The 27,944-nt window shown below is 56.6% G+C and overlaps 1 protein-coding gene across 1 annotated transcript; it reads left to right on the plus strand.

Annotated features, from left to right (window-relative positions):
* The first annotated feature begins 9,510 nt into the window (after positions 1 to 9,510).
* Positions 9,511 to 27,279, plus strand: CCNF (cyclin F). The gene is given in 17 exon segments (NM_001098870.2): positions 9,511 to 9,604; positions 10,652 to 10,806; positions 12,056 to 12,162; positions 13,088 to 13,155; positions 14,481 to 14,674; positions 15,065 to 15,118; positions 15,698 to 15,802; positions 16,085 to 16,162; positions 17,588 to 17,739; positions 19,680 to 19,844; positions 21,587 to 21,710; positions 21,975 to 22,155; positions 22,478 to 22,565; positions 23,723 to 23,822; positions 23,896 to 24,023; positions 24,570 to 24,739; positions 25,354 to 27,279. Coding segments are annotated over 17 exon segments (2,367 nt in total). The 5' UTR covers positions 9,511 to 9,588; the 3' UTR covers positions 25,836 to 27,279.
* Positions 27,280 to 27,944: the final 665 nt, after the last annotated feature.

Raw genomic sequence — 27,944 nt, forward strand, 5'->3', positions numbered from 1 at the left:
GTGCTGTGAAAGTGCTGCACTCAACATGCCAGCAAATTTGGAAAACTCAGTGACTTTTGAATGTCCACATGCATTTGGACAGGACTGGAAAAGGTTGGTTTTCATTCTAATCCCAAAGAAAGGCAATGCCAAAGAATGTTCAGACTACCCCACAATTGCATTCATCTCACACACTAGCAAAGTAACGCTCAAATTTATCCAAGTGAGGCCTCAACAGTACATGAACCATGAACTTCCACATGTTCAAGCTGGATTTAGAAAAGGCAGAGGAACCAGAGATCAAATTGCCAACATCCGTTGGATCATTGAGAAAGCAAGAGAGTTCCAGAAAAACATCTACTTCTGCTTTATTGACTACGCCAAAGCCTTTGACTGTGTGGATCACAACAAACTGTGGAAAATTCTTCAAGAGATGGGAATACCAGACCACCTGACCTACCCCCTGAGAAATCTGTATGCAGGTCAAGAAGCAACAGTTAGAACCAGACATGGAACAGCAGACTGGTTCCAAATTGGTAAAGGAGTATGTCAACGCTGTATATTGTCACCCTGCTTATTTAACTTATATGCAGAGTACATCATGCGAAATGCCAGGCTGGATGAAGGACAAGCTGGAATCAAGATTGCTGGGAGAAATATCAATAACCTCAAATATGCAGATGACACCACCCTAATGGCAGAAAGTGAAGAGGACCTAAAGAGCCTCTTGATGAAAGTGAAAGAGGAGAGTGAAAAAGCTGGCTTAAAACTCAACATTCAAAAAACTAAGATCATGGCATCTGGTCCCATCACTTCATGGTAAATAGATGGGGAAACAATGCAAACAGTGAGAGACTTTATTTTCTTGGGCTGAAAAATCACTGCAGATGGTGACCACAGCCATGAAATTAAAAGATGCTTGCTCCTTGGAAGAAAAGCTATGACCAACCTAGACAGTGTATTAAAAAGCAGAGACATTACTTGGCTGACAAAGGTCCGTCTAATCAAAGCTATTGGTTTTCCAATAGTCATGTATGGATGTGAGAGCTGGAGTATAAAGAAAGCTGAGCACTTTTGAACTGTGGTGTTGGAGAAGACTCTTGAGAGTCCTCTGGACTGCAAGGAGATCCAACCAGTCCATCCTAAAGGAAATCAGTTCTGAATATTCATTGGAAGGACTGATGCTGAATCTGGATCTCTGATACTTTGGCCAACTGATGTGAAGAACTGACCCATTGGGAAAGACCCTGATGCTGGGAAAGATTGAAGGCACGAGAAGAGGGCAACAGAGGATGAGACGGTTGGATGGCATCACCAACTCGATGGACATGAGTTTGAGCAAGCTCTGGGAGTTGGTGATGGACAGGGAAGCCTGGCGTGCTGCAGTCCATGGTGTCACAGTGTCAGACACGACTGAGCCACTGAATGGAACTGAACTGAAGATATTGACAATAGAAATTCAGCAGGATATTGAAAGAGTAAAAATTACAATTGTCAGGCTTATTCCAGAAATGAGATTTAACAGTAGGAAATCTACCAGTATAAAGCACTACCTTCATAGATGAAAGGAGAAAAATATTTATCAATAGAAGCGGAAGAAGCATTGGATGAAAATTCAGTACCCACTCATGGTTTTTAAAAAAATGTTAGCAAACTGTCTTGAGATAAAAGAACTAGAGGTATCATGCTCCCTGACTTCAGACTATACTACTAAGCTCCAGTAATCAAAACTATATGGTACTGGCATAAAAACAGACACATAGAACAATGGAACAGAATAGAGAGCTCAGAAATAAACCCATGCGTTTATGGTCAACTCCCCTGGAAGAGGGCATGCCACCCACTCCAGTATTCTTGCCTGGAGAATCCCATGGACAGAGGAGCCTGGTTTGCTGCAAGTTCATAACAGCAAAAACTCGGAAATATCACACATGTGCCTGAATCTTTTATAAACAGCCAACCCAAATCTTCATGGCAGATAGATGGGGAAACAGTGGAAACAGTGGCTGACTTTATTTTTCTGGGCTCGAAAATCACTGCAGATGGCGATTGCAGCAATGAAATTAAAAGACGCTTACTCCTTGGAAGGAAAGTTATGACCAACCTAGACAGCATATTAAAAAGCAGAGACATTACTTTGCCAACAAAGGTCCGTCTAGTCAAGGCTATGGTTTTTCCAGTGGTCATGTATGGATGTGCGAGTTGGACTGTGAAGAAAGCTGAGTGCTGAAGAATTGATACTTTTGAACTGTGGTGTTGGAGAACACTCTGGAGAGTCCTTTGGACTGCAAGGAGATCCAACCAGTCCATTCCAAAGGAGATCAGTCATGGGTGTTCATTGGAAGGACTGATGTTGAGGCTGAAACTCCAATACTTTGGCCACCTCATGCGAAGAGTTGACTCATTGGAAAAGACCCTGATGCTGGGAAAGATTGAGGGCAGGAGGAGAAGGGGACAACAAAGGATGAGATGGCTGGATGGCATCACTGACTCGATGGACGTGAGTTTTCGTAAACTCCAGGAGTTGGTGATGGACAGGGAGGCTTGGCGTGCTGCGGTTCATGGGGTCGCAAAGTCCAACACGACTGAGCGACTGAACTGAACTGAACCTAAATCTGAATGATTAAGTCACAATCAAACTGAGTTGGAATAGGCTTATGTGCTCAGTTGCTCAGTAGTGTCCAACTCTCTGCAGCCCCACGATCAGGCTCCTCTGTCAATGGGATTTCCCAGGCAAGAATACTGGAGTGGCTTGCCATTTCCTTCTCCAGGGGATCTTCCCAACTCAGGGATTGAAACTGTCTCTTGTGCCTCCTCCTTTGGCAGATAGATTCTCTACCATTGTGCTACCTGGGAAGCCCAAGTTGAAGTAGGTTTGTATTAATATTTACTGACCACGGCTGATCCTTAATACATAACATTGAATTAAAATGATAGAATGGTAAAATGGTAAGTGTGGAATGGTAAATAAAGGTGACCCAGTTGTTTTATGCAGCCATGCAGAAGTCTGGAAGTGCACCGATGTGACTGCACCACCTGGGGCAGGCCCCGGACAAGAGATTCCAGCACCCTCACAAAGAAAATGTATTTGTGGGTTACTTGTCTAATAGAAAATATGCTTAAACGGGAAAAAATAAAGTGTCTTCTGCCGACCATACTCTTGGAAAGTGGCAAGAGATAGGGCAACTGTGGACACTGAGGTTTCCTGCTGGGCAGGCAGGATTGTAAGTGCTCCAGATCCACATGCGCCCTCTGGGGTTGGGGTTCACGCCAGCAGCCAGTGCTGCATCCAGGCTCCCCAGTGTCCCTGGTGGCCCCTGGCACATGTCTGTTCACCTGGCACTTGTGGGTGTGCATGAGGCAGAGGCCAGGCCCCTGCCCAGTGGGGAGCTTTCCTTCTGACCCACCTTCCCCTTGGGCTATGCTCCAATTCCAGGTGCGACAGTGGATCGGCTACTGTCCCCAGGTCGATGCCCTGCTGGACCACATGACGGGCAAGGAGACGCTGGTCATGTTCTCCCGGCTCCGGGGCATCCCTGAGCGTCACATCAGCTCCTGTGTGGACCAAATTCTTGATGACTTGCTCATGTACACGTACGCCGACAAATTGGTGAAGACCTACAGGTGAGACTCGGGGCCCCCTCAGCCCTCCCGTCCCAAAATAAGATGTGCTGTGGTTCTGTTCAGTGCTGGGGGCTAGGGCAAGGCCTCCTGGCTCTGTGCCTGGGGGAACTGTGTGGTCCTCACCACTGCGCAGGTTTCCAGGGAGGTGGCCTTTCTGCTCTGTGAGAATGGGTCAGCGGCCTGGGCTGTCCCATGGCCCTGTTTCCTCTGGTTACCTGGCTGAGGATGGGCTGACGCACCACAGCTGTTACTCTTCCTGCCACTTCACCAGGGCTTCTGACCTGCAGCAGATTTGCACTGCACGCCCACACTCCCGCACCCTGCTCTGTGTGAGCCATCTGAGCAGCTGATGTTCTACTGAAGAGCGTGGGGTCTTCCTGGGTCTTTCGTTACCAGTGATCCTAACCCAATTCCCGTTAGCTTAAACAAAGCAAGGCTACTCGGTCCCAAGTCCCAGGCCGCCCCTTGAGCTGTGCACAGTGCCCCTGCAGACTGTTAGCAGAACTGGATCAGGGCGCCCAGGAGTTAGAGGACGGTGCCCTCTTTCTTCTGTTAACTTCTGTTTCAACCATGTTTTCATGTTTCCCTGCATCTTTTGATGATTAAATAAATTAACATTTGGGAAGTAGGCAATGGCACCCCACTCCAGTACTTTTGTCTAGAAAATCCCATGGATGGAGGAGCCTGGTAGGCTGCAGTCCATGGGGTTGTTAGAGTTGGACACGACTGAGCGACTTCACTTTCACTTTTCACTTTCATGCATTGGAGAAGGAAATGGCAACCCACTCCAGTGTTCTTGCCTGGAGAATCCCAGGGACAGGGAAGCCTGGTGGGCTGCAGTCCATGGGGTTGCTAGAGTCGGACACGACTGAGCGACTTCACTTTCACTTTTACTTCACTTTACTTTACATCATAAATGCTATGTGTTCTTCTTAAAAGAAGTTAGCTAAAATGGTTCTATGCCCTTACCCTGCGACACCCATAGAGGCCCTCAGAGGAGATCCACGGACCATGTGCTCAGCCTGGACTGACCCCTATGCCCAGGAGAACGGTTTAGATGCTGAGTGGACAGCTGAGTTACAGTGTACCCCTGGGGGCGGGTGGTGGGTCATGTTACTAAAGGCCCCACCAGGGCACATGAGCACTTTCTTAGCAAAGGAAAAAGCAGGGAAGATTGCACTGGAAACTTAGGGTTGCCAGTCACCCAATTTCTCCCCCTCGGCCCCAGTGGCGGCAACAGGCGGAAGCTGAGTGCTGGCATTGCCCTGCTGGGAGAGCCTGTGGTCATCTTCCTGGACGAGCCATCCACTGGCATGGACCCTGTGGCCCGGCGTCTGCTCTGGGGCACTGTGGCACGGGCCCGAAAGTCCGGCAAGGCCATCGTCATCACCTCCCACAGGTTCAGCCAGGATGGGGGCTGTGGGCCGGGTGGGCCAGGAGGGGCTGGGTGGACAGAAGATCTGTCAGCCTCTAGTGAAGAGTCTGTGAGGCGAGTGGGCCACACCCTGAGCGTGGAATCAGGAACAGCTTGATCTGGGCGTCAGCACTTTCCTAGGTGCACGGTTTTGGCGTGGAGGGCAGGCATCAGCATTCCCCGATGATATATCAGGCTCCGCCCCCTCTTCCCAGCATGGAGGAGTGTGAAGCCTTGTGCACCCGGCTGGCCATCATGGTGCAGGGTCAGTTCAAGTGCCTGGGCAGCCCACAGCACCTCAAGAGCAAGTTTGGCAGCGGCTACTCCCTGCGGGCCAAGATCCGGAGTGACGGGCAGCAGGAGGCCCTGGAGGAGTTCAAGGCTTTTGTGGGCCTGACCTTCCCAGGTATGTGCTGCAGAGGGCGCCGTGCGTCTGTGCATCCCTGAGCACTGGAACGGGAGTCACGATTCCGGGGCGAATGCCACCCTCCCCTGGCCGTCCAGCCTGGCCCTCGGGGACATGGTCTCTCCTTTGTGCAGGCAGCGTCCTGGAGGATGAGCACCAAGGGATGGTCCATTACCACCTGCCCGGCGATGAACTCAGCTGGGCGAAGGTGAGCACATACCTGGACACCAGGGAGCACACCTCTGATGTCGTGCACTTTCAGAGTTCTCTGTTTCCGGTGGAAGTCCAATTCAGTCCTGCTGCAACATTCATGTGAATTTCATAGAAAATTTTGATAAGTATATTTGAACTGGAAGGGACCTCAGAGATCAGCTGCTTCTGCCCCCTCATCTCACAGAGAGGGGAGCTGGTTCAAAGAGGGCATGCCACATGCCCAGTGCACACAGCAAGCCAGGACCCAGCGGGACCTCTGCTTCTGGCACCACTCCCAGCCAGGTCCCTTTCCCTCAGATCCCAGACAGCTGAATTCCGTAGGACTGACTGCCTGAGAGGTGGTCTGGGAGCAGCTGAGAGAGGAATGGGCCTCTGGGGGCTCTGTAACAATCTCAGAGACCTTTCCTCTTCCCACCCCTTGCTGCGTCTGCCCCCGCTCCCCTGTGCCTGCCGTCCACAGTGGCCCCCTCCCTTCCCACAGGTGTTTGGCATTATGGAGCAAGCCAAGACGATGTACATGTTGGAGGACTACTCAGTCAACCAAATCTCCCTGGAGGACATCTTCCTGAGCTTCAGCTGCCCTGTGCCCCCTGCGCAAGGGAGTAACAGACAAGGGAGGGCCAAGCCCGCAGACCCCGCGTTTCCCTGTCCACCTGTCTCTCCCTCTTCCTCCCAGCTACCCTCTCCACCTCCCACTCCACCCCCCACTCCATCTTCCTCCCAGCGTTTCTCCCAGCCTCTCTCCTGGTCTCCCATTCCAATTCCCTTCAGGCCTTCCTCCTGGTCTTCATCCCAGCCACCCTCTCTGCCTCGCTCTCCACCTGCCTCCCAGCCTCCCTCGCCACATCCCTCAAAGACTGCCTTGCTGTAATAAAGAGTTCCCTGTGCTAGGCTAGCCCGGGTGCACACAGCCTGCCATGGGCTGCAAGGTGTACAGAGGCAACCTGAAGACCCAGTAAGCTCAGCCTGGGGGTGGAGGAGTGGGCTGGCTCTCTGCCAGATTGAGGGCACCAGCCTTAGAGGCCTGGTGGAGAATCCAGGTCCATTTCTGTGGAAAGGGATCCCCTTGGATCACACGTGAGTGGCCTGCAGGCTCACTGAGACCTGGCTGTGGGATCAGAGGGACATCTGTCACATCCCATCAGCAGCATGAAGGCCTGGGGGTGACCATGGCTGTAACAGGGCCGTGCTCCTGAGCAGAGTGTAAGAGGGCCCTGCTTCTGACTACAGTGTAACAGGGCCGCCGTGCTCCTGACTATAGTATAACAGGGCCGGGCTTCTGACTACAGTGTAACAGGGCCGTGCTCCTGACTACAGAATAACAGGGCTGTGCTCCTGACCTCGGTCTAAGAGGGCTATGCTCCTGACTAGAGTGTAACAGGGCTGTGTTTCTGACTACAGTATAACAGGGCCATGCTCCTGACCACAGTGTACCAGGGCCGCACCCCTGACCACGGTATAAGAGGGCTGCGCCCCTGACCACGGTGTACCAGGGCCGTGCCCAACTACAGTATAACAGGATCGTGCTCCTGACCATGGTCTAAGAGGGCCATGCCCCTGACTACGGTAAAACAGGGCCATGACCCTGATTACAGTACAACAGGGCCGTGCCCCTGACCACAGTCTAAGAGGGACGTGCCCCTGATTACAGTATAACAGGGCCGTGCCCCTGACCACAGTCTAAGAGGGCCATGCCCCTGACCACAGGGTACCAGGGCCGTGCCCCTGACTACGGTGTACCAGGGCCATAGTTCTGAAGGTAGGACAAGTTTGCAAACCTAAGTCACCATTTTCCAATATTTCAATATTTCGATTTGTGTGGCTCCATCTGTTCTTTGCCCTGGCTGTAACACTAACCCTAACCTGTATGTGGCCCTCCATCAACCTGTGATGTAGTCATAATCATTATCCCCATTGCCTGGAAGAGTAAGCTGAGACCTAGAGACATCCAGCAACTTTCCATGGTCAGCTGATGGCAGAGCCAGGATTCACCTCAGGCAGAAGTTCTCAAGTGGGGTTCCTGGCTGGAAGCATCCACCTCTTCAGAAACTTGTTAGAAATGTGGGTTCTTGCGCTCCACCCCAGCATCGCTGAATCAGAAATTTGAGGGGTGAGGTCCAGCAATCTGCGTTCTGATGCAACTCAGGCATGAGCGGCGGTGAGCGAAGGCTGTGAGCTGGGACCATCAAGCCTGAGTGTGCATGGGTGTGGCCCTGCACCTTTATCACGAGGGCCCTTCTCCAAGAAGCACATAGCTTCTTTCTCCAGCGTGGTCACGCCAGCCCCTCTCACAAGCCCCGCTGGGCTCCTTTGGGATTTGGCCCTCTCTCTCCCTTTTAAGCCAAGTTCCAGGAAGGAGTGTGGTGTCTGCTGTCCCTGGCCCCACTTTCCACCCCCACGTCCGGCTGCACACCCACTGCTCTTTCCTGTGACTGCTCAGAGTGTGGGCCTCTGCCTGGAGGAGTCCAGCGACAAAGTAACAGTACAGGGGGAGGACAAAAAGTACCAAACAGGAAACTGTAGCCAGTGGGAACACAGGTCTGTGAGGAAGGCTGAAAGCCTTCAGGCCTGGAGGACTCGCCCCTCCTCCGGTGTGGAGCAGGCCCCAGGCTTGCTTTGCTCTACCCACTCCTCTTCTGCACACACCACCCCCACCTCCTCACCCCCGCTTCCAGGGCCTCATAGCCGCGCTGTGATCATCTGTTCACTTGTCTCCTACTCCAGACTGGCTTGGAGTCTTGGCATCTTGGCTCCTGTGTGTGTTCAGCTGCTGAGCACAGAACCAGTACCCTGATGGAGTTCAGAGAGCAGCGTGAGGGGTGGGGGGACAGAGCACAGTTTTGAGGCCTTGGGAAGAGGGTAAGAAGACAGCCTTGACCCAGATTCCCTGGCGTCTCTGGGGAAAACCACTGTGTCCTTGGCCATCAAGCACTTCTCCCAGAAGTTGCATTTCTTTCCTTGTCAGAATGTCTCACAGAGGAGGTGGGATGTGAGCTGGTTCCTGAAAGACAAGGCTGGGTGGGCACTGCCTAATACCTGGGTGAACAGAATGTTGAAGCCACTGAAGCAAGCAGGCGTGCTCTTCTGTTTTAGTGGGCTCCCAATTGACCGCGAGGAGATACTGAGGACTGACAAGGTCCGGGTGACACGCTGAGGGCTTGCCCTGGGAGGGATGGAGGAGGGGTCCAGGGTGAGCCACGTTTCAAGGGAAGGAGTCAGACATGCTGGATGAGTTAGTCACCCAGGTGTGTTTCTGCCCTGCGATCTATGCCAACAGCGACGCGGCACAGAACCAAGGGTCTCCTCGCCTGAAGCAAGGACGGGAAGCAGGGCCTGCGGCCTCAGGGTGCGGGCCACTAAGGTCAGGGGGCAGCCTCGGTGAGGTGCCTCCCGCGGGCGCCCACTCGCCTGCCTCCACGCAGGGCGAAGACCGCGTCGGGGTCCGCGCTCAAAGACCCCGGGCTCGGAGGCGCGGCCGGTCCGCTCAGACTTTCACTGACAACCCACTGTGCGCCATGGGGCCGGTCGCCGGGACCTCTGCCGCCGACTCAGGGGCAAGGCCAAATCCCAGAATAGGGTAGGTAAACGCGGGCCGGAGCGGACCCAGGAATTCCACTGCCTGCTGCCCGGGAGCCGCGCTCCTTCAGACCCCAGCCCGTGCCTGGGAGGCGGGGCGGCCGCGTAGGCTCCACCAATCAACAGCCGGCGTTCGAATTCGCATCCTGGCGCAGCCAGTCGCGGGCGCCCGATGCCGAGGGGGCGTGGCTCTGGGCGGAGCCCGGAGGGGTAGTGGCGCGCGCCCCCGGTGGTGGGCCAATGGGAAAGCCGGGCTCGTTTGAAAACTCAGGCGGGAGGCGGGCGGGTCTGCGCCTGCGTCGGGAGGCGCGCTCTGGGCCCGCGGGCGGGTCTGGCGGCTACAGCGGCGGCGGCGGCCACGGCAGCGGCGACGGCTATGGGGAGCGGAGGCGGTGAGCGCGGGGCGCGGGGCGCGGGGCGCGGTGGAGTGGCCTCCAGACTGAGTGGGGCCAGCTTGAGCCTTTCGGCCCGGGGTTCGGATCGTCCCGACGGCGCCTACCCGGCGCGCGGTTTAAATACCCAGCGGCGCCCGGCTCCGCGAGAAAGCGGCGCGAGGGGACCACCACCTGTGCAGGGCCGTGAGCACCACCGAGGTTTCCGTGGTTATACCGTGGCTGGCCTAGGGCAAGGGAGTAAGGAAAATGGGGCAAAAGGCGAGGATCGGTCGAGCTGCGTATGCGCTCGGTTTTCGCATTAGGTTAATTACTGATGGGAAGCCCGGGTGAGAAACGAGGGGAGAGGGCAGGAAGACGCCCTGAGCAGGGAGCTTGCCGGTGGTGGAGCAGCCATCTCCCGTGGGGACTGGAGGAAGGAGCGGATGAAGAACCGGGTGAAGCGTCAGGGATGGCTCCTTCTGCCACAAGCTCCTCTGCTTGGAGGGAGGAAAGAGTTGCTGGAGTTGAAGTTGGAAGGACCCCCTGTCAGGGTCTCAGAGGACCCTGAAACTGGCCGGACAGCTCTGACATCCACAGAGCTGGGACTGGCCTGCCCTCCAAGTCCATCCTTGGCTTCTCTGTAGGGCGGACCCTCCGAATTTGAACTCAAAAACCTGATTGTTCAAATCCTTATTAACATTTCATGTTTTAGTGATGTGTGCAAATAGAAGCAAAGAAATCAGCTAGGGTCCAGGCGTCTCCCTGGCTAATCATCATCAACACCGTCTGCTCTTCCTTTCTTCCTTGTTATCTGGGCTCTGGGTCAGACGGTTTCCCAATGGCCAGCTTACATGATTACTACTCACCATAAACGTTTATCGAATAATTTGAATGAATGAACATGTCTCTTATACCACTACCACTTCTTTATTTAATCTTTGGGACTGTAACTATGGCTGGGGCAGAGGACCAGTAACTGTTAAAACATGTTCAGATGTAACTTTTCATATCAGCACAATTCATTTCCAACACATCACTTAAACCATTCCGATTTTTTTTCTTAAGTGATCCACTGTAGGTGTGCCAAGTGTTTCTGTTATCCTTCAAAGCGGAGAATAAGAAGGAGACCTCGAAACCTCACAATCTTGAATCTCCCTGAAGATGCGCTCTTTCATATCCTGAAATGGCTTTCTGTTGGAGACATCCTTGCTGTCCGAGCTGTAAGTTGTCAGATGAGCACAGTGTCAGCCCTGGCATTGTTGGTTTTACCACGAAGGCTTCATGTCTCAAATGTCAGAACAAAAACTCTGGCTACCGATGAGGGTCGATGATCCACAATGGTGATGTTGGTAATAGACATTTGAGGTTGTTCTGATGACAGGAAAACGAAAACAGAGGACACCTGTTGAGTCTGCTCTTTGCAGTGTTTATTTTAACAGAGAAAGTACCTTTTCCTGGCAGTGAAATTTGAATCCCTCAAGATATGGGACAGTATTAAGAAGGAAAAGAGATGTTCTTGAGGATGGCGTGAAGTAGAAGTGTTAGTTGTTCAGTTGTGTTCAACTCTGTGATCCCATGGACTGTAGCCCACCAGGCTCCTCTGTCCATGGGATTCTCCAGGCAAGAATACTAGAGTGGGTAGCCATTTCCTTCTCCAGGGGATCGTCCTGACCCAGGGATTGAACCCTGGCCTCCTGCATTGCAGGCAGATTCTTTACCATCTGAGTCACCAGGGAAGCCCTTATGAGGACAAATCCCAAATAATATCCAGTGCTGAAAGGGACTCTGGGCCTTATTGTGCAGATATCAGAACTGCAGCCTCACCCTGAGCCACTTAACCAAGGGCATCCAGCAAATTAGTGGGGGAACACCCACGAGAACCCATCTGTCTGACTCCCAAACCTGCCTCCATTGTGTTCATAACATCTGCAGGTGCCATTTCCAATGGCAGTGGGAGCTTTTGCACTTAAAATGCTTGCCTGCGCTCAGGGCCCCTGGACACTGCCTGCCTCACCCAGGGTAGAGGTCCCGCCTGAGGCTGCTGTCATGTATTTCAGTTTTTTCTGAGTGCCCCCGTTGACAGCCCAGGTTCCAGCTGTGCTCCCACTAACAAAACTCTAAGTAGAGGAGCTCAGAACAGATTTCTGACCTACCCGTTAGCCTCAGAGTTGGTTTTCCTGGTCATTGCCGGTATATAGCATTATATCCCGTTTCTCAGCCTGTGCTTACCCCCACTTCCAGGACCTGTCCCCACCTTTAGAACCACAGAGAAAGTTGTGTCTGATTTCTTTTCTCTGTTCAAAGCAACTGCTAGTTAGTTTGATACACAGAGCCCAGGAGGCCTTACTGGTAGGGTTGGAGGGAGACAGGAGACCCTACGCCTGTCTACCCCTGTCTTCAAGAGCTCCAGAAGCGGGGCTTCCCTGTAGCCCCTTGATAACCCTCCACACCACTCCCGTTGTTCCTCAGGTGCATTCCCACCTGAAGTACCTGGTGGACAACCATGCCAGCGTGTGGGCATGCGCCAGCTTCCAGGAGCTGTGGCCTTCTCCAGGGAACCTGAAGCTCTTTGAAAGGTATCTGCACCCGAGAGCAGCCGGGCTTCCTCTCACTCCTGGCCTTCTCCACCATGCCAGTCTGTCTCAGGGCTGGACCTGGCCGCAATTTTCCTTGTGCTCGTAGTCCCCTTCCAACACCATATTCCCCAGGGAGTGACTGAGCGTGTAGACCTCACCCACTGAGTCACATGACTTCCAGCATGGTCCTGGGTCATCTGCACCCCCAGCTCAGACCTGCCACTCATTAGTCACAGTGGTGCTTCCGGAAGGTCTGCTTCGGCTGTGACCCATCCTGTGTGGCTCAGACGCAGGTCACCTGCACATGGAAACTTCTTATTTCTCTTACTTTGGTCAGGACCATGTGGTTTGAATCCTAGTGCATTACATTCCCTGGCTGATCCCACCCCCTCTGACAGACCTGGAGGAAGAGCCAGAGGGCCCAGGAGCCGCACAGTGTGCCCGTGGTCACAGGCAGGCTGCCTGAGACATAGTCCACGAACCATACAGCCCACCCACTTAGAGTGTACTGATCAAGTGGTTTTTAATATATTCAAAGCATTGTGCAGTCATCCACACTGTCTGACTTTAGGACCGTCTCATGACCCCTGGATGAAGCCGCATAACCGTTGGCAGTCTCTCCCTATCTTCCCAATAGTAATCCAGACCCTAGACAACCTCGCACCTACTGCCTGTCTCGATGTATTTGCCTGTCCCGGGCATCTCATACGAGTGGGGTCATACACCGTTGTGACTGTCTTCTTTCACGTAAGCATGTTTTTAAGGCTTATCCGTGTTGTAGCATGTCATGGATAATAGATGTTTAGTCGCATTACCAGAAAACAGTTTCTGTTCAGAAAGTAAGTACTGTAGTTTCAGGTGCTGTGGTAGAACATAACCTTAATAGAATAAAATCATGCAGTGTTCCATGTTCCTGTTGTTCCAGGGCTGCTGAGAAAGGGAACTTTGAAGCTGCCGTGAAGCTGGGCATTGCCTACCTGTACAACGAAGGCTGTAAGTGCTGCCGGGTCTGGGGCTGGCCTTGCCCCGCTTGGTGCTGACACCTTAGAACGAGCGCTAGGGACTCCCTGGTGGTCCAGGGTTAAGACTCCGAGCTTCCACTACAGGGGGCATAGGTTCAATCCCTGGTTGAGGAACTAAGATCCCACATACCGTACACTGCAGTCAGAAAAAAAAAGAAAAATAGAACTCACATAAGCCCTTGACCGTGTTCGCAGTTCAGTCGCTGCTCTCGCCGGGTCTGGCTGTGCACCGTTGTATCTTGGGAGCTGTGTCAGAGAGGTGTCCTGCTCAGGGACCCATTGATGAGCTTCGATTCTATAGGTCGGGGGGGTTACCTCTTACTTCACGAGCCTTTAATTTCGATTGACAACGAGTGGCTCTGAGCAGAGACTCAGAATGGGAGCTTCTCAGGCGAGCCAGGTCTCCTGGCTCCCTAGTTAACAGTGTAGCCCACGAGTAGACCCCAGCTCCTCTCCTTGGCCACAGCTCGTCTGAGGGACTTGGGGGTGGCTGTCACAGCATGCCTGATGCCTGGTGTCAGTAACACAGGGAGGGAGCCAAGGCCCTCGGCGGGAGGCAAGTTCAAGCAGGCCAAAGCCAACCTGGTACCTAGATTCCTTCACCCCCAGGGGCAGGTGCTCCTCAAAAGAGCCTGATATGACCCTCTATCCCGACTCCTGCCGGTCTGCTGGGCTCACTAAGGAACGAGCCTGCACCTCGTCCTGTCCCAGCTCCCAAACGCATAAAGTCTTGAGTACCTCCGCCATTTATCTGCTTCTAAAAGACCTGGCATCTTGCTGAGAGGTCGCCCCAGTCATGGTTGACTGGACTGTTGATGTGGAGACAATGAGCCGTCCTGTGCCCACCCTCCCGTCATCTGATCATCCCATCATCCGGCATTGCCCAGAGAATTCCCACCGTTCAGCTCACCTATCCAGGTGTACAGCCCAGTCGGTGTCTTCACAGAGCTGTGCGACCAACACCACTCGTTTTGAAATGTTCTTGTCACCCCAGAAAGAAATCCCCGTTAACTGGGGACTGGGCGGCAGTTGCCCACAGGAGGGTGATCCCTCCATGGGGTGGGGGATGGGGGGCACCTTCCTGGATTTTCAGACTCCAGGCTGTGGGAGGAGCCACAGGGCACTTGGTTCACGGGACACAGGAAGAAAAGCATGGAGCCCCCATCCCCACTCTTCTGCCCTAAAACACCAGCAACCTCGCATGGCAGCAGCCTAAGGCCCTAGACTTTCTGTAAGGACTCGGGGAAACTGCTGTGCCCGCCCCCTAAGACATCCCGGCTCGCTCTGTCTCTGCAGTGTCGGTGTCTGACGAGGCCCGGGCAGAAGTGAACGGCCTGAGGGCCTCTCGCTACTTCAGCCTGGCTGAGCGGCTGAACGTGGGCGCCGCGCCCTTCATCTGGCTCTTCATCCGCCCGCCTTGGTCGGTGTCCGGGAGCTGCTGCAAGGCTGTGGTTCATGAGAGCCTCAGGGCGGAGTGCCAGCTGCAGAAAGTGAGTCCCAGCACGGGGTGTGGGTGGGGCACCCCACAGGGTCCCAGGAGATGAGACAGCCCTAAGGGGAGATGCTGTGGACAGTGTGAAGTCAGGGACTTGGGGGAGCGGAGGCTTCGAAAACAGTGCAAATATGGGAGCATCTGCAAACAACCAGCAGGCGGGGAGACGTCAGAGCCAGGGTTGGGGGCCTGGGGGTGGGGCGGGGCTGCAGACGGGGTGCCCACGGAGAAGGATGGCCAGAGGCTCCGTGACGCGGTTGGTGGAGTCCTGGAGTCGAGGCAGGCGGGGGGAGGACCTGCACGGGGGGAGGACCTGCACAGTGGGTGCGGCGGGGATCGAGGGGGGCCCCAGGAAGTTCCCCACCGACAGTCACCCTTCCTTCTCTAGACCCACAGGGCGTCCATACTGCACTGCCTGGGGAGGGTGCTGAGTCTCTTCGAGGTGAGTCCCCTCACCCGCCCCCGTGCTGCTCGGCATCCTGGCCCGGGTGGGCACTGGGCACAATGGGTCTGCAGCTCTGTGCTGCTCGCCTCTCCGGCAGCTGCAAGCAGCGAGGACTGGGACACTCAAGAGAGGCAGCGGGAGGAGGCCCCCAGGTCTCCCAGCCGAGAGGAGCCCTGTCTGTGTGGCCGGTGGAGCCAAAGGGTCTGATGGGCAGGATGGGCCTGCGTGCTTCCCAGCCCGCTCCGGCGGCTCCCTCCGCCTCCTCACAGGAGGTCTCCACTTAGCGTGAAAAGCCCCCCAGGGCAGTTCGGGGAGGGCGGTGGCCTCTGGCAACAGGCGCTCTGACCACTCTGACCACAGCAGGGAGAGACCCGGGGTGTGAGCGAGGAGCTGGAGGGCCTTGGGGATTTCCACCACCCCCCACCTCCGTCACCCTGTGGCCCCGGCAGGAGGAGGCAGGGCCCAAGGGCTACCTCGGTTCTCACATCGCGTATCTTCAGGGAAGTTGTTTCTCCGCTAATTTAGTTAACCCGTTTTATTAAAGTTGAGCGCTGCATTTGTGGCTACTTATTCTAGGATGAAGAGAAACAGAAGCAGGCCCGGAAGCTGTTTGAAGAGTCCGCTAACCAGGGGTGTCTGACCAGCTCATACCTCCTCTGGGAGAGTGACAGGCGGATGGACGTGAGTGGGCCCAGGTCTGGGAGAGTGTGGGTGACACTGGCCAGAGGCACGGTCTCAGCAGCCCAGGACAAGGGTCTGCCAGCGCAGGGGGTCCTCCTGGGGCCCCCAGGGCTGCCCTCAGCTCTACCCTGGGAACGACCACCACCACTCAGGGGAGGAAGGGACAGAAGGAAGGCCCAGCCGGGGCCCCTCTGGGGGTATTGGAGGAACACTGAAGAACCCCAGGGGTTGGTTCTGAGTTCCCCAGAGACACGCCCATGTAAGGGCATCTCACACTGACAGATGCTGGACCCCGGACGGTGCCTCCACAGCTTCCGGAAGCTCAGGGACTTTGCTGCCAAAGGCTGCTGGGAAGCGCAGGTGAGCTGGGAGCCAGCTTCGTCTCAATGCCTCCTCTCTGGGACCCCAGGGTGGGGCTGCCAGGCTTCTGTGGGGGGCGGGGGTGGGGGTCATGGTGGGGCAACTGTGAGGGCAGTCAGCTCTGAGGTATGCAGGGAGGGCAGCCTGGGAACGCTTTGCCCATGGCACCGAAGACAGCCAGCCTCGTCATTCCTATGTGCTGTGGACTAACCACAGCTGCTGTCAGAGTGTGGACAGCTCCCTAAAGCTGGCCTGCGGGGACACCATCTTGGCAGCGGGACCTGAGGCTCCTTAGAACAGATTGGCATGAGGAACGCTATCCTCTTTCCAGTATCTGACCCTTCACCAGGTTGTCCAGCGTTGGAACTGGACGTTGGAGGCTTGTAGTTGGCGTTCACCAGACACTGTCCCTGTGCAGCTGTAAGGAAGTCACTATTTCCAGACAAATCAGAGGAAGTCCCCCTTGGCCAAGCTGGTGCCTGTGACCCCACCAAGTTGGGGCTTCAGTCACTGGCCCTTAAAAACTCGTGACAAAATCCCCAGCAGGGATGCCCACCTGACACATCACAGGCCACTATGACATTTGTGTCCAGAAAGGCACGCAGCACGTTTACAAGAAATGTAACAATCAACAGTGTGTTTCTAAGGTCAGCCTAATCAGTAAGAACAGTGAGGCCCATGGAAGTACATGGGGGGCCTCAGTATGCTCAGAAACAAGGAAGTAAATACAAGCCGTCAAAACATGGGGCAGGTTTGACCTCACTGCTCATCGGAAAGGCGCCCGTTTAGAGAGGTCATGGCTGATCCCACGAGCAGATCACACACACGTATTCTTTGCTTCTGAGTGTCTAGCTAGTAACTTCTGAAAATAAACATTCTCAAGGAGAGCAGTTTGTGCCAGCCAAGATGTGATAAGATAGCCTTCGGTGTTCTGTGAGGGGGGTGGCAATCCAAGCAGGCCTTCCAGAAAGTGTCACGGCACAGGCAGCGCCTGGGGGTCGGCCACACGAGCAGAAGGCACACAAGCCTGCGCAGCAGCGGCCCCCCAGGCAACAAAGCCTACAGAAACCGCTTCAGAAGAAGGACAGGGCAAGAAGCCTGCACAGCGGCGGCCCCCCAGGCGACAAAGCCTACAGAAAGCCCCTCAGAGGAAGGACAGGGCAAGAAGCCTGCACAGCGACGGCCCCCCAGGGGACAAAGCCTACAGAAAGCCCCTCAGAGGAAGGACGGGGCAAGAAGGGGCTGACCTGTTCCGTACCTTTTGTCCCTTTTAAACGTTCTGCTGTGACTTATTGGTTACCTCCAAAAGCATAAGTAAAATCCTGGCCCTCCTGCTCCAGCGGCTTAGAGGGTGTAAGGAGCCCAGGGTGTTGACAGACAGGAAGGGCCTGGCCCCTGCTCACCCCGCGACTCTTCTGCCCACAGCTGTCTCTAGCCAAAGCCTGTGCACACGGACACCAGCTCGGATTGGAAGCAAAAGCCTCCAGCGAGATAGTCTGCCAGTTGTTCCAGGCCTCCCACGCTGTCAATAAGCAGAGGGTCTTCTCTGTCCAGAAGGGGCTCAATGACACAATGAGGTAAGGGGCCCGAACTGCCCACGGTGACGAGGTCCTGTGACAGGCCCGCTGTGTTGTCAGCCCCACTGGGATCCCCGTGTGTGTGAGTGTGTGTGTGTGTTTTCTAAAACCAGTAATGCCCGAGTTATCTAGGGCTTTGGGGAAAAAAAAAAATTCCCATAGGAGTGTCTGTTCTCTCCAGTTTCCCTTTTTAGGCCTCAGAAAGTGTTAAACCACTTTAAACATCTTTCTAAAATGATGCCAGAAAAACCAAGCTTTTCTTTCCAACCCATACTCAAGAGCATCAGCGTCAGCGGGGGACGTGGGGGCCTGCAGCCTCAGAACCCCGTGACCTGCTTCTTCCCACAAGTCCATTCTCCTCTGAAGTTTGGAGATGACACACTGTTACAATCACAGAGCATGTTAGAAAGCAAAGTGGAAAATGTGAATAATTGTTTAAGCTCATGCTAGGGATTTCAAATGCGTTTTAGATGTATGACGGGCAGGCCCTGGCTGTGCTGCTAGGTCTCCGCTCACAGCCGGGCTGCAGTGTCCCCTGCTCCCACGTTAAATGTCACCAAGCTGCCGTGCCTTTTTTTTCTTTTTAATTATCTGGCTGCACCACGTCTTAGTTGCAGCACGCAGGATCTCTTAGTTGCAGCATGTGGGATCTAGTTCCCCGACCAGGGATCAAACCCAGGCCCCCTGCACTGGGAGGTTGGGAGCTCGGAGTCTCAGCCACTGGGCCACCAGGGGAGTCCCAAGCCGCTGTGCTCCTGAGTCCTGGACCTGCACTGGCGGTGCCCCCCCCCACCTTGTACTCTCCCAGTCTGCCCTTTTTTTGGTGGGGGGACACTTGCTATTCTTTTTGTGTGTTGGGAGTGAGGGTTAACATAAATTTTAACCTTTTATGTTTTTCAAGAGCTAAAGTAGGTTTATTGAAATAATATTATTTCAGCCCCAAGTTGAGCATCTGACTGTTTTCATCCATGTCAGACAACAGCCGACTTTTTCCTTTTCTTTAGTTGAGTTATAATTGATTTCCAACATTAGTTTCAGGTTTAACCACTTTCAAGTATATGGTTCGGTTGGTCGGTTTCTGTCAGATCATTGTGTTTACCTAGGGTAAACGGGCAGGGAGCATTGTCCTCTGCTCCCAGTCATGGCTGGTGTGACCCTCACACCCCTGGGCACTCCTCCTGGCTTCCCCCTCCGCTCCCCTGCTCACTCTGCCCTCACCACCGTGCATCTTCCCTCTGCCTGAGAAACACACTCCTGTCTGGCTGCACAGAGCCCCTCACCATCACGGCTCATCTCTCTGGCTTCCTTTCTCCCGTCTCCTCTCCTTTGTCCACCCCGTCCGGGCATCCTTGCCGCTGCGTGCAGTGTCCCCTGTGACGTCAGTGTCCCGGCTTGGCCTTGGCGCCATTGAGGAGGAGGGACCCTGTGTCTGCTAGCTCTGCAGCCCGAGCCCTCTGTCGTGGTTGCCTGGTGGCTGAGAGCTCGAGCACCTGGGCTCAGTGCATCCTGCTTGGGCTACGTTCCTGGCTCTTTGCTCAACCGCAGTGGGTTGTGACAAATGACCCCACGGTGAGAGTTCCTCAGGGAGGAGACAGGTTTCCAGGACAGTAACCTTTGACCTGTGACCCGTCCCCAGTCTCCAGAGCAGACCCGCTCTGCCCACTTATAAGTTATGGTCCAGGCTCATCCAGTGCCAGGGGGCCCCAGGGTGGGGGTGGGCAGGGTCCACATGTGTGTGCCCACCTGCCTCCCAGGAACCAAGTCAGGAGTGGTGGGGCCCCCAGCCCCTCGGACAGCTGCCGGCATAAGCCCATGACGCCTGAAGTGACCGCTCACCCCTTGGGATGGATGGCTGGGTGGGACTGGGAGACAGGACCCCGTGAGGTTCGGGGCCTCACAGAGGCTCTGCCTGGTGTTCAGGGGCAGCACTCTTCCCACAGGTACATCCTCATCGACTGGCTGGTGGAGGTCGCCACCATGAAGGACTTCTCGAGCCTGTGTCTCCACCTGACTGTGGAGTGCGTGGACCGGTACCTGCGGAGGCGGCTGGTGCCCCGGTACCGGCTGCAGCTGCTGGGCATCGCCTGCATGGTCATCTGCACCCGGTGAGAAACCCCCGGCCGGCCCTGCCCAGGTCACAGGCTGGCTTCTCAGTGGGACGAACAGGCCTTTGGCGCCCCACCTCATGATAACGGGATTCTAATTTCAGGGGTGCCCAGAGTGGGTGGTCCTCCCCACACGGGGGCAGCAGGGCTGACCCTCCGTGCGCGGGCAGCTGCTGCTCATCCCATGTGGTGGCTTCGCTTGGGCAGGAACCCTGTTCCCCTGGCCCCTGAGGGCAACACGGAGATGAGGGAGGCCACAGTTGGCTGCCCTTCTGAGTCAGGCTGTCAGCCCCGTGTCCAGAGACCCACATCCAGCCAGGTTCACACCCCCTCCTACCCGTGGACAGGATGCGAGCTCCTCAGAGGTGGCTGTTCTGACTCTTCCCGTCAGCCGTCTTAAGTTTCACGGAAGTCCATCTTCCTAAAACCAGCACCTCTCCACCCAGTTTTGCCTTTGGACACAGCGTGGGTGGCACGTCCCACCATACATGTTGCATTTTTTTGTGTTTTAAACCAGCTTTCTCCTATGTGGTCTGCCGTCGCCCGGGCAGTATCTGTCTGTAAGGCTTAGGGGGTGAGGGGCAGGCTCGCTGCACACAGTGGTGTCAGCTGTGGAGGACTGGTCGATCTTTGGCACAGTGACCCAGAGGCGCGTGTCACTGGGGTGTAGTGTATCTGCTTCATGAGCTCATGCAGGCGCCCGAGGCCCTGACTTACTCTCTGCTGCTTGCCATGGCCCCTGAGGCAAGCAGGTCCACGCCTGCGGCGAGCTCTGTCCTGTGGCCCTGATGGGAACTGGACGCTGTGGTTTCCTGGGGGCCAGGGAAGCAGGGTGCCCACAGACGGAGGGAGCGGGGCTCAGGCCCGGTGAGCACAGGCCACATGCGGTCTGGCACCTCTCACATGTGCCTCAGAACCTGGAGCTCTGGGTCTTGTCACCAGAGAGGGCTGACAGATGGGTCCCCAGCCTCCCCAGATCTAAATGGCATGGTTACAGGGACCGGGGGACCGGCCATGAGATAATCGCTTTAAAAGATTTTTAGGGGCTGAGACACCCCTCTGTCCACTCTGAAAGCAGCACCTGCCCGAGCACAGGCTCGTGTCCCCCACCTCGACGTCACACCCTACCCCGCGACTACGGTCCCCACCGCCCTGCCCTCTCAGCCAAGCCACCGCGGGAGCTGCAGAGTGACCGAGGGGCTGTGGGCTCGGCCCCCATTACCCTGGTGGGGGGAGGGGCCCTCAGAGACTGTCGGACCAGTGTGTACCCTGCTAGCTGGCGCTGGGAGAGGGGAGAGAACAGGGTGACCACCTGCCTAGGGACTGCCTGAGTCCCTCGGCCCGACCCCGGGCCAGGTCCAGAGCTCCAGACAGACTCTGGCTCTGGTTCTGCTGGCTCGCCTGCCTTCTGGGTTAAAGCTATTCATGCTCGCTTCGGAGCGGCTGGCACAGGGCAGGGCAACCCCTCATCTGTCGGGAGGTTAAGAGAATTGGCCGCTCACACCCTTCGTGGCTGGATTTTGCAGAAACACCTGTGTGCCCAGCAGCCCAGCCGCTCTACTGCTGTGGGCCTGTGGCGCTCGTACCCCTGCCTCTCAGCCTCTCCGACAGGCTCAAGTGACCTTTCCAGTTAACCTCACCCGCCGAGGGCAGCCAGGTCAACTCGCTGGACTCCCCACCCCATCACTGAAGCCTAAAGCCCACTGAGGGGCGCGAGCTCAGATCCCTTGTTGGCACTTCAGGTTCATCAGCAAGGAGATCCTGACGATCCGGGAGGCCGTGTGGCTCACAGACAACACGTACAAGTACGAGGACCTGGTGAGGATGATGGGCGAGGTCGTCTCGGCCCTGGACGGGAAGATCCGGGTAAGCGGCTGCTCACCTTTCCTCCTGAATCGAAGCCGAGTCGCGCCAGGGGGTGGGAGGAGCAGAGGGCACGTGCGTGGCTCTGGGCTTCTCTGCTCAGGGAAGCTCTCCGGGACCAGGAGGGCGTGAGGCCACAGCCGCTCGGCGTGCCTGGCGCCGTGCTGACCACTAGGAGGGCAGCATGTCTGCATTCTAGCCTCCCCACGAGCGGGCGGAGGGTCCTCTGCATGCTGTGACCTCATGTCCGCCACCCCGTCCCCCCAGGTCCCCACCGTGGTCGATTACAAGGATGTCCTGCTGACGCTGGTCCCCATGGCACCAAGAACCCAGCACCTGTGCAGCTTCCTCTGCGAGCTCTCCCTGCTGCACACCAGCCTGGCTGCCTACGCCCCAGCCCACCTGGCTGCAGCCGCCCTGCTGCTGGCGAGGCTGACGCATGGGCAGAGTAAGCGGCCAGTCCTTCCCTCCCGCCTCTCAGAGCTGGGCTGAGCCAGTGGGCGAGGATCTCCGGGAGTCAGGAGCTGGTGCTCGGGTCCGGGGGAGGGAGGGAGACAAAGCGGCGTGCTCTTCTCTCCCAAGGAGGAGGCAGCAGGATGGACTAAGAGCCCTTGTCTGGGGGTGGCTTGGTATTCCCCCCGCGGGGTGCAGCGGGCATGCATGCCCTGGGCACAGGGCCTTTTCAGCGCTGAGCCCTAGGAAGCTCTATTCCAGAGCCATCGGGGCTGTGGGCGTCAAGGCGGCCCCACGACCCCCACTTCCCTCCCCAGCGCAGCCCTGGACCACCCAGTTGTGGGACCTTACTGGCTTCTCCTGTGAAGACCTCATCCCCTGTGTCTTAAGTCTTCATCAGAAGTGGTAAGTGTGTAAGGAAGCGAGCCCCACACACAGGGTATGTCCTCCACACCGTGGGTCCAGAGGGGTTCACATCACAGGAGGGCTGTTGGGCCATGAGCTGCGGGTCTCAGGGTTGGCGTTTAGAAATCCCAGGGCCATGTTACTTAGCACACACGTTTTTAATGTTTGCTGTGTGGGCAGCAGCTCCTCCCCACCCAAACCTAACTCACAGACAGTAGAGCATAAGGAAAAACGGCCTCTCCATGACAGCAGTAACTCACTGCAGGAGGCTGGCGTTGGCAGACTGCAGCCGGAGCACAGGCCAGCCGTGCCTGCCTCAGGCCCTCGGCCTTTCACCTCTCCTCTCACCCCGGCTGGCAGCCTTGCTCCTCCCACTCGGTCCCACCCGCACTGCGTGCGCTGAAGTCCCCAGGACCCCCTCCTTTCTCAGGCCAAGCTGCCTCGGAGTCCCCTTCCCCCACCCAAGGGGCTGGGTGATTCTGCCTCCCTGCTACCTTCCCCTGGTTTTTTTGTTTTTTCAATCCAGATAAACTGGAAATATTTATTTACAAATGAAACTTTTTTTTAAGTGTGCAATTTGATAGGCTTTTGGTATAGAGTTGTGCAGGCATCACCACCATCAATCAGAGAACATCTTCTCCCTCAGAAGAACCCTGCCCTGCCTCCCTAATACCTCCAGGTGTCCCCTCCCCACCACCCCTCACTGAGCAACACTCCTCTCCTTCCTATTCTGGACGCTTCATCACGGGCTCGCACACCGTGAGGGCTGTAGGTGTGAGCGGCTTCCCACCTACACGGTGTCTCCACTGTGCAGGCAGCCCCTGGGCGGAGAGACCCCGTCTTATTTCTCCATCTGTGCACTGATGTACGTTTGGGGGTTTTCTGCCTCCCCGCTGCTGTGGACGACTGTGTCCAGGTCTCCGTGGGGACCTCTGCCCCCCTTCCTCTCGGGGACACACCTGGGAGCGGGCGCCAGGTCATAGCTGCCTCTCGGGTTAACCGAGGGACTGCCAGGCGTCTGCACGGTGGTGCTGGGCCCGCTTCGAGGACGTCTGGTCCTCTCCCGTCTGAGCGGGGGCTACAGGTGGAGCCTCCTGGGGGCAGTGCCAGCACTCCCCTCCCCCACCGCGGTCCCTCATGTGTCCCTCTGTCGGTAGCTTCCACGATGACGCCCCCAAGGACTACAGGCAGGTGTCTCTCACTGCCGTCAAGCAGCGATTCGAGGACAAGCGCTACGAGGAGATCAGCCTGGAAGAGGTACCGAGGGGTGCTGGTGGCGGGCCCGCCCGCCCGGGGCCTCGCCCGCCCTCTGACCCTGGCTGCCCTGCAGGTGCTGAGCTACGGCCAGCTGTGTGCTGCCCTGGGCGTGAAACAGGAGAGCCTGGAACCTGCACCCTTCCTCAGCGCAGGCGATATTCACGCCTTCCTCAGCTCGCCCTCCGCGAGGAGGACCAAGCGGTGAGTGAGCCCGCAGGCCCAGCTGGGTTCCCGTGTGACCCCTGCAGCCCTCGGGGATCCCCCGGAAACGGAAGCTGGGCCGGCGGCCTGCAGCCCTGCCTTCTTCCCTGCGTGGCTCCAGCCCAGCTCCCTGTGGGCTTGGTGGTCCTGAGCACAGGTGGAGCCCCACCAGGGCCACACTGGCCCTCCACGTGTTGCCCCAGCGCTCCAGCCATGCCCTGATGAGAGGCTGGGGCACTTGGTCCCCGTCATCCGCTACGTATCCCCTTCACCCCGTCTCTTCCATCTCAGTGCCCTGGCTGTGGTGCCTGGAATAAGCTCTCCTCTCCCCCTCCAAAGAACTCCTATGCATCCTACAAAGTCCAGATGAGCAGGGACCTCACTGTGCTGCCGGCCTGACCTCTGCGAATCTGCTGCGAGCCTCCGAGGGCATTCCTGGGTGCTCACAGCACACGGGGCGGGGCGGGGCGGGCACGTGCCAGAGACCAGGCTGGGCCCCCTGACACTGCCACCTGTGACTGTATTCCCACCTGCCCCCTGCCTCAGGAAGCGGGAGAACAGCCTCCAGGAGGACAGGGGCAGCTTCGTCACCACACCCACCGCTGAGCTGTCCAGCCAGGAGGAGACGCTGCTGGGCAGCTTCCTGGACTGGAGCCTGGACTACTGCTCGGGCTACGAGGGCGACCAGGAGAGCGAGGGCGAGAAGGAGGGCGACGGTGAGTGCCAGGCCGCGGCGGGCAGTGGGCGGGGCAAGCTGGGGCTTCGAGGGCTCCTGTCCAAGGAGCCCGGGAGAGCAGAGCGCCCAGCGCTGCAGCCCACAGGGAGAACAGGCTGTGGCCCGGCCAGACCTGTGCTGCCGGGAGGACTGCACGGGCCAGGGACAGAACAGACCCACCTGCGTTCACAAGATCTTTCTAGAACATCCTGTGCCATGTGCCCCCCGCTCCCCTGCTGGGTTCTGTGCCTCGGGCATCCCTCCAGGACAGGCCACACAAGGCTCCGTCCCCATGTCTGGTCAGCCATCTGCAGACAGGGAAGGGAACTGGAGGGCCCAGTTTGAGGCCATGTCTATGGATTTTCTAATTGTGTGTTTCGGCGTCCACTCAGGATTAAGTATTAGATGGCCATGATTTGTTGTCCTTTCTTCCTGTTCCCCATGTCACACGGGTGTCACCCCAAGCTTGGAGGACACACCTCACCCTCGACTTCTTAAGCAAAGGGAAGGGGACTGACCGGCGAGCTTGAGGAGCTGTGGCTGAGACGGGACTCTGGGCTGCCCTGGGTCCTGGCTGGGCCGAAGCTCACCCTGACGTCTCCCCGTCCCCCACAGTGACGGCTCCCAGCGGTGTCCTCGACGTCACCGTGGTCTACCTGAGTCCGGAGGAGCACTGCTGCCAGGAGTCCAGCGACGAGGAGGCCTGCCCGGAGGAGGCGTGTGGGGCCCAGGACACACAGGCGCTGGTGCCAGGCCACCAGGCGCTGCGGACCCCAGGGCCGGAGCCCCCCCTGTGCAGCAGGTGGGGGCTGGGCAAGGATGTCACGACGTCGGGGTACTCCTCCGTCAACAGCGCGAGTCCCACAGACTCTGGGCGCACCTCAGGGGGGCCCCCCCGGTCTACCTCAGAGCTGCCCACTGGCAGCAGTTTGAACACACAGCCCTGCCACCACCACGCCAGGAAGTCGTGTTTACAGTGTCGCCCCCCCAGCCCCCCGGAGAGCTGTGCTCCCCAACAGCAGGTGAAGAGGAAGAACCTGTCAGCCCACAGCGAGGAGGAGGAGGAAGACATGAACTTGGGCTTCTTGAAGCTGTGAGTGTGTTGGAGCGTGTGCCGCAGTGGACATCTGCTGAGGGGGGGGGCTGCTGCTGTGCTAGTGTGGGGCAGGGGACGAGACGGATCCCTGCGGATCCCCGCTGGCCTCGCATGGGGACCCAAGAGGAGATCCGGGGGCAGGGACTCTCTCTCCAGGGGAGCCCATCACGAGCCTTCAGAATCTCTAAAGCACAACGAAAACTCAGCTCCTCCTCTTTGGGAAGTTTAGCCTCGAAGCAGTCACGCCATGCCATGTCAGTCCTGTATCTCTGTCCCTCCTGTGTCTTGTCTTGCTTCCTCTGGGAAACTCAGCCCACGTCCTGGGCGAACGTCCCCCCTGCCCGCACCCCAGGAACTGAGCTTTCATAGCTGAGAACACATGTGGCCCGAGTGTCCAGACACAGCTCCTCATCCCCCCATCTGTTTGGTCTGGGGTCCCGGGAGAGCTGACAGCCCTAAGCACATCACCATCCCTGCGCCCACACTGCCCTGCCTCGGGCATGCGTTCCTTTCCTCATGGGCTGGTGCCTCCTGCAATGGGGGAACTCTGCCCCAGGCACCGTGGTGGACTGCGCGTGAACACCGGGCTCAAGGGCCTTGATTCTCGGTCACAGGCTCGCTCCCTCCCATATTCTCAGCTCCTGTTAAAAATCTGTCCCTTCTCCTGCAATGGTCCATCTGTGTCCCCACCAGATGGTATCTGCATGACCCACTCTCTGCACTGAATTTCTAAGCCATTTCTTTCCCTGTCTTTATTTCCATCCTTCATCCCTCTAGGATAAAAACAAAAGAAAAATTAAAAATAGAAGGTATTATATTTTTTAAAATTCTCAACATTATTTAGGCTCAACTGAAAAATGAAAATTTGATTCAAACTCCTCAGTGCTCTCCTGACACTGTATGCGAAACCAGTTTTCCCAGAGAGGTTAGCCAGGAAAAAATTATATGTCATTTGTAACATCTGAGGTGACCAAGACACGGAAAAGCATGGACCAGAGGCCTGGCTTGCTGGGTGAGGCTGGACCTGCTGTGGGTTCCTGCGAATCATGACCCTGACCGCTCTCCCCTGCTGGGCTGACCCAACACACTCACCTGCTGTCGCTTTGGCTTCCTCTTGAAACATCAGAAAGAACCACTTAGCCAGGAATGTCCCCCAAATGCTCTTGAACCAAAACTACAGGGACCAGGAGACGCTGGCCCGGAGAGGCTTTTCAGGGCTCTTGACTCCCTGTGGGATCTATCTTTTTTGCTGCTGTAGGCAAATCTGACCACCCTGGGAAGGCCGTGGTTGAGTAAGGGAATCCCAGCATCGGGACTGCATACCTCCCTGTCGACTGTGTGCCCCTAGGCATGTGTGAGCCTCAGTTTCCTCATCTGTATGATGGGGTGACAGTACCTACCTCACAGGGGTGTTGTGAGGATTAAATGTGATGAGGATAATAGTAGCTGAGTGATATGCATGTCTGAACTGCCTTGTCCCCTTGGCCCCTTACCAAAACCCAAAAGTTCTCTGCTTTCTCCCGGCCGGCCTGCATCCGCAGAAGGAGCGCGCTCTGGTGGGGACCTAATACCGCCTGACTTGGGGGTGGGGTCTCCCTTTGTCTGCTCCCTTCCCCTCCTTTCTCACTGAGAATCTCATTTCAGGCTCCCCATACTGGGCAAGAAAACAGGCTGCTGCTGATGGATGCTCCCACCCTAACAGCAGTCCCAGGGCTGCTTGGGTCCTGCTCAGCCCTTCCCCCTTTTGCCCCAGCACCCTCAGTTCCCCTCCTTTGCGTCTGTTCTCTGCTGTGGCACCTTCCTATTAGCAACAATGAAATGGACACCCCTCTGTCTTTAAACAAACCCCCTCCCAGGTCTGTCCTCCATCCTGCTCTCCCCTGAGATTTCTTGGCCCCTGTGGGGTTGGCACTCATCCTTTTTTCTTGTTAGATGCAATTACAATGGACCCTGCTGCCAGCATCACTCCTCTCAGCCAGCATTTGTCCCCACCACCCCCACGCCCACGTGTCCCCCGAGGACACTCCCTCCTGGGACAGGCTCCTGTGACACCAGGCTCTGCTGTCCCTCCACTGCTCTGCGCTCCAGCTCCCCCTCAGCTGGTCCCATC

This window comes from Bos taurus, chromosome 25 (assembly GCF_002263795.3).
Source record: "Bos taurus isolate L1 Dominette 01449 registration number 42190680 breed Hereford chromosome 25, ARS-UCD2.0, whole genome shotgun sequence".
In the NCBI taxonomy this organism is placed as follows: Eukaryota; Metazoa; Chordata; class Mammalia; order Artiodactyla; family Bovidae; genus Bos; species Bos taurus.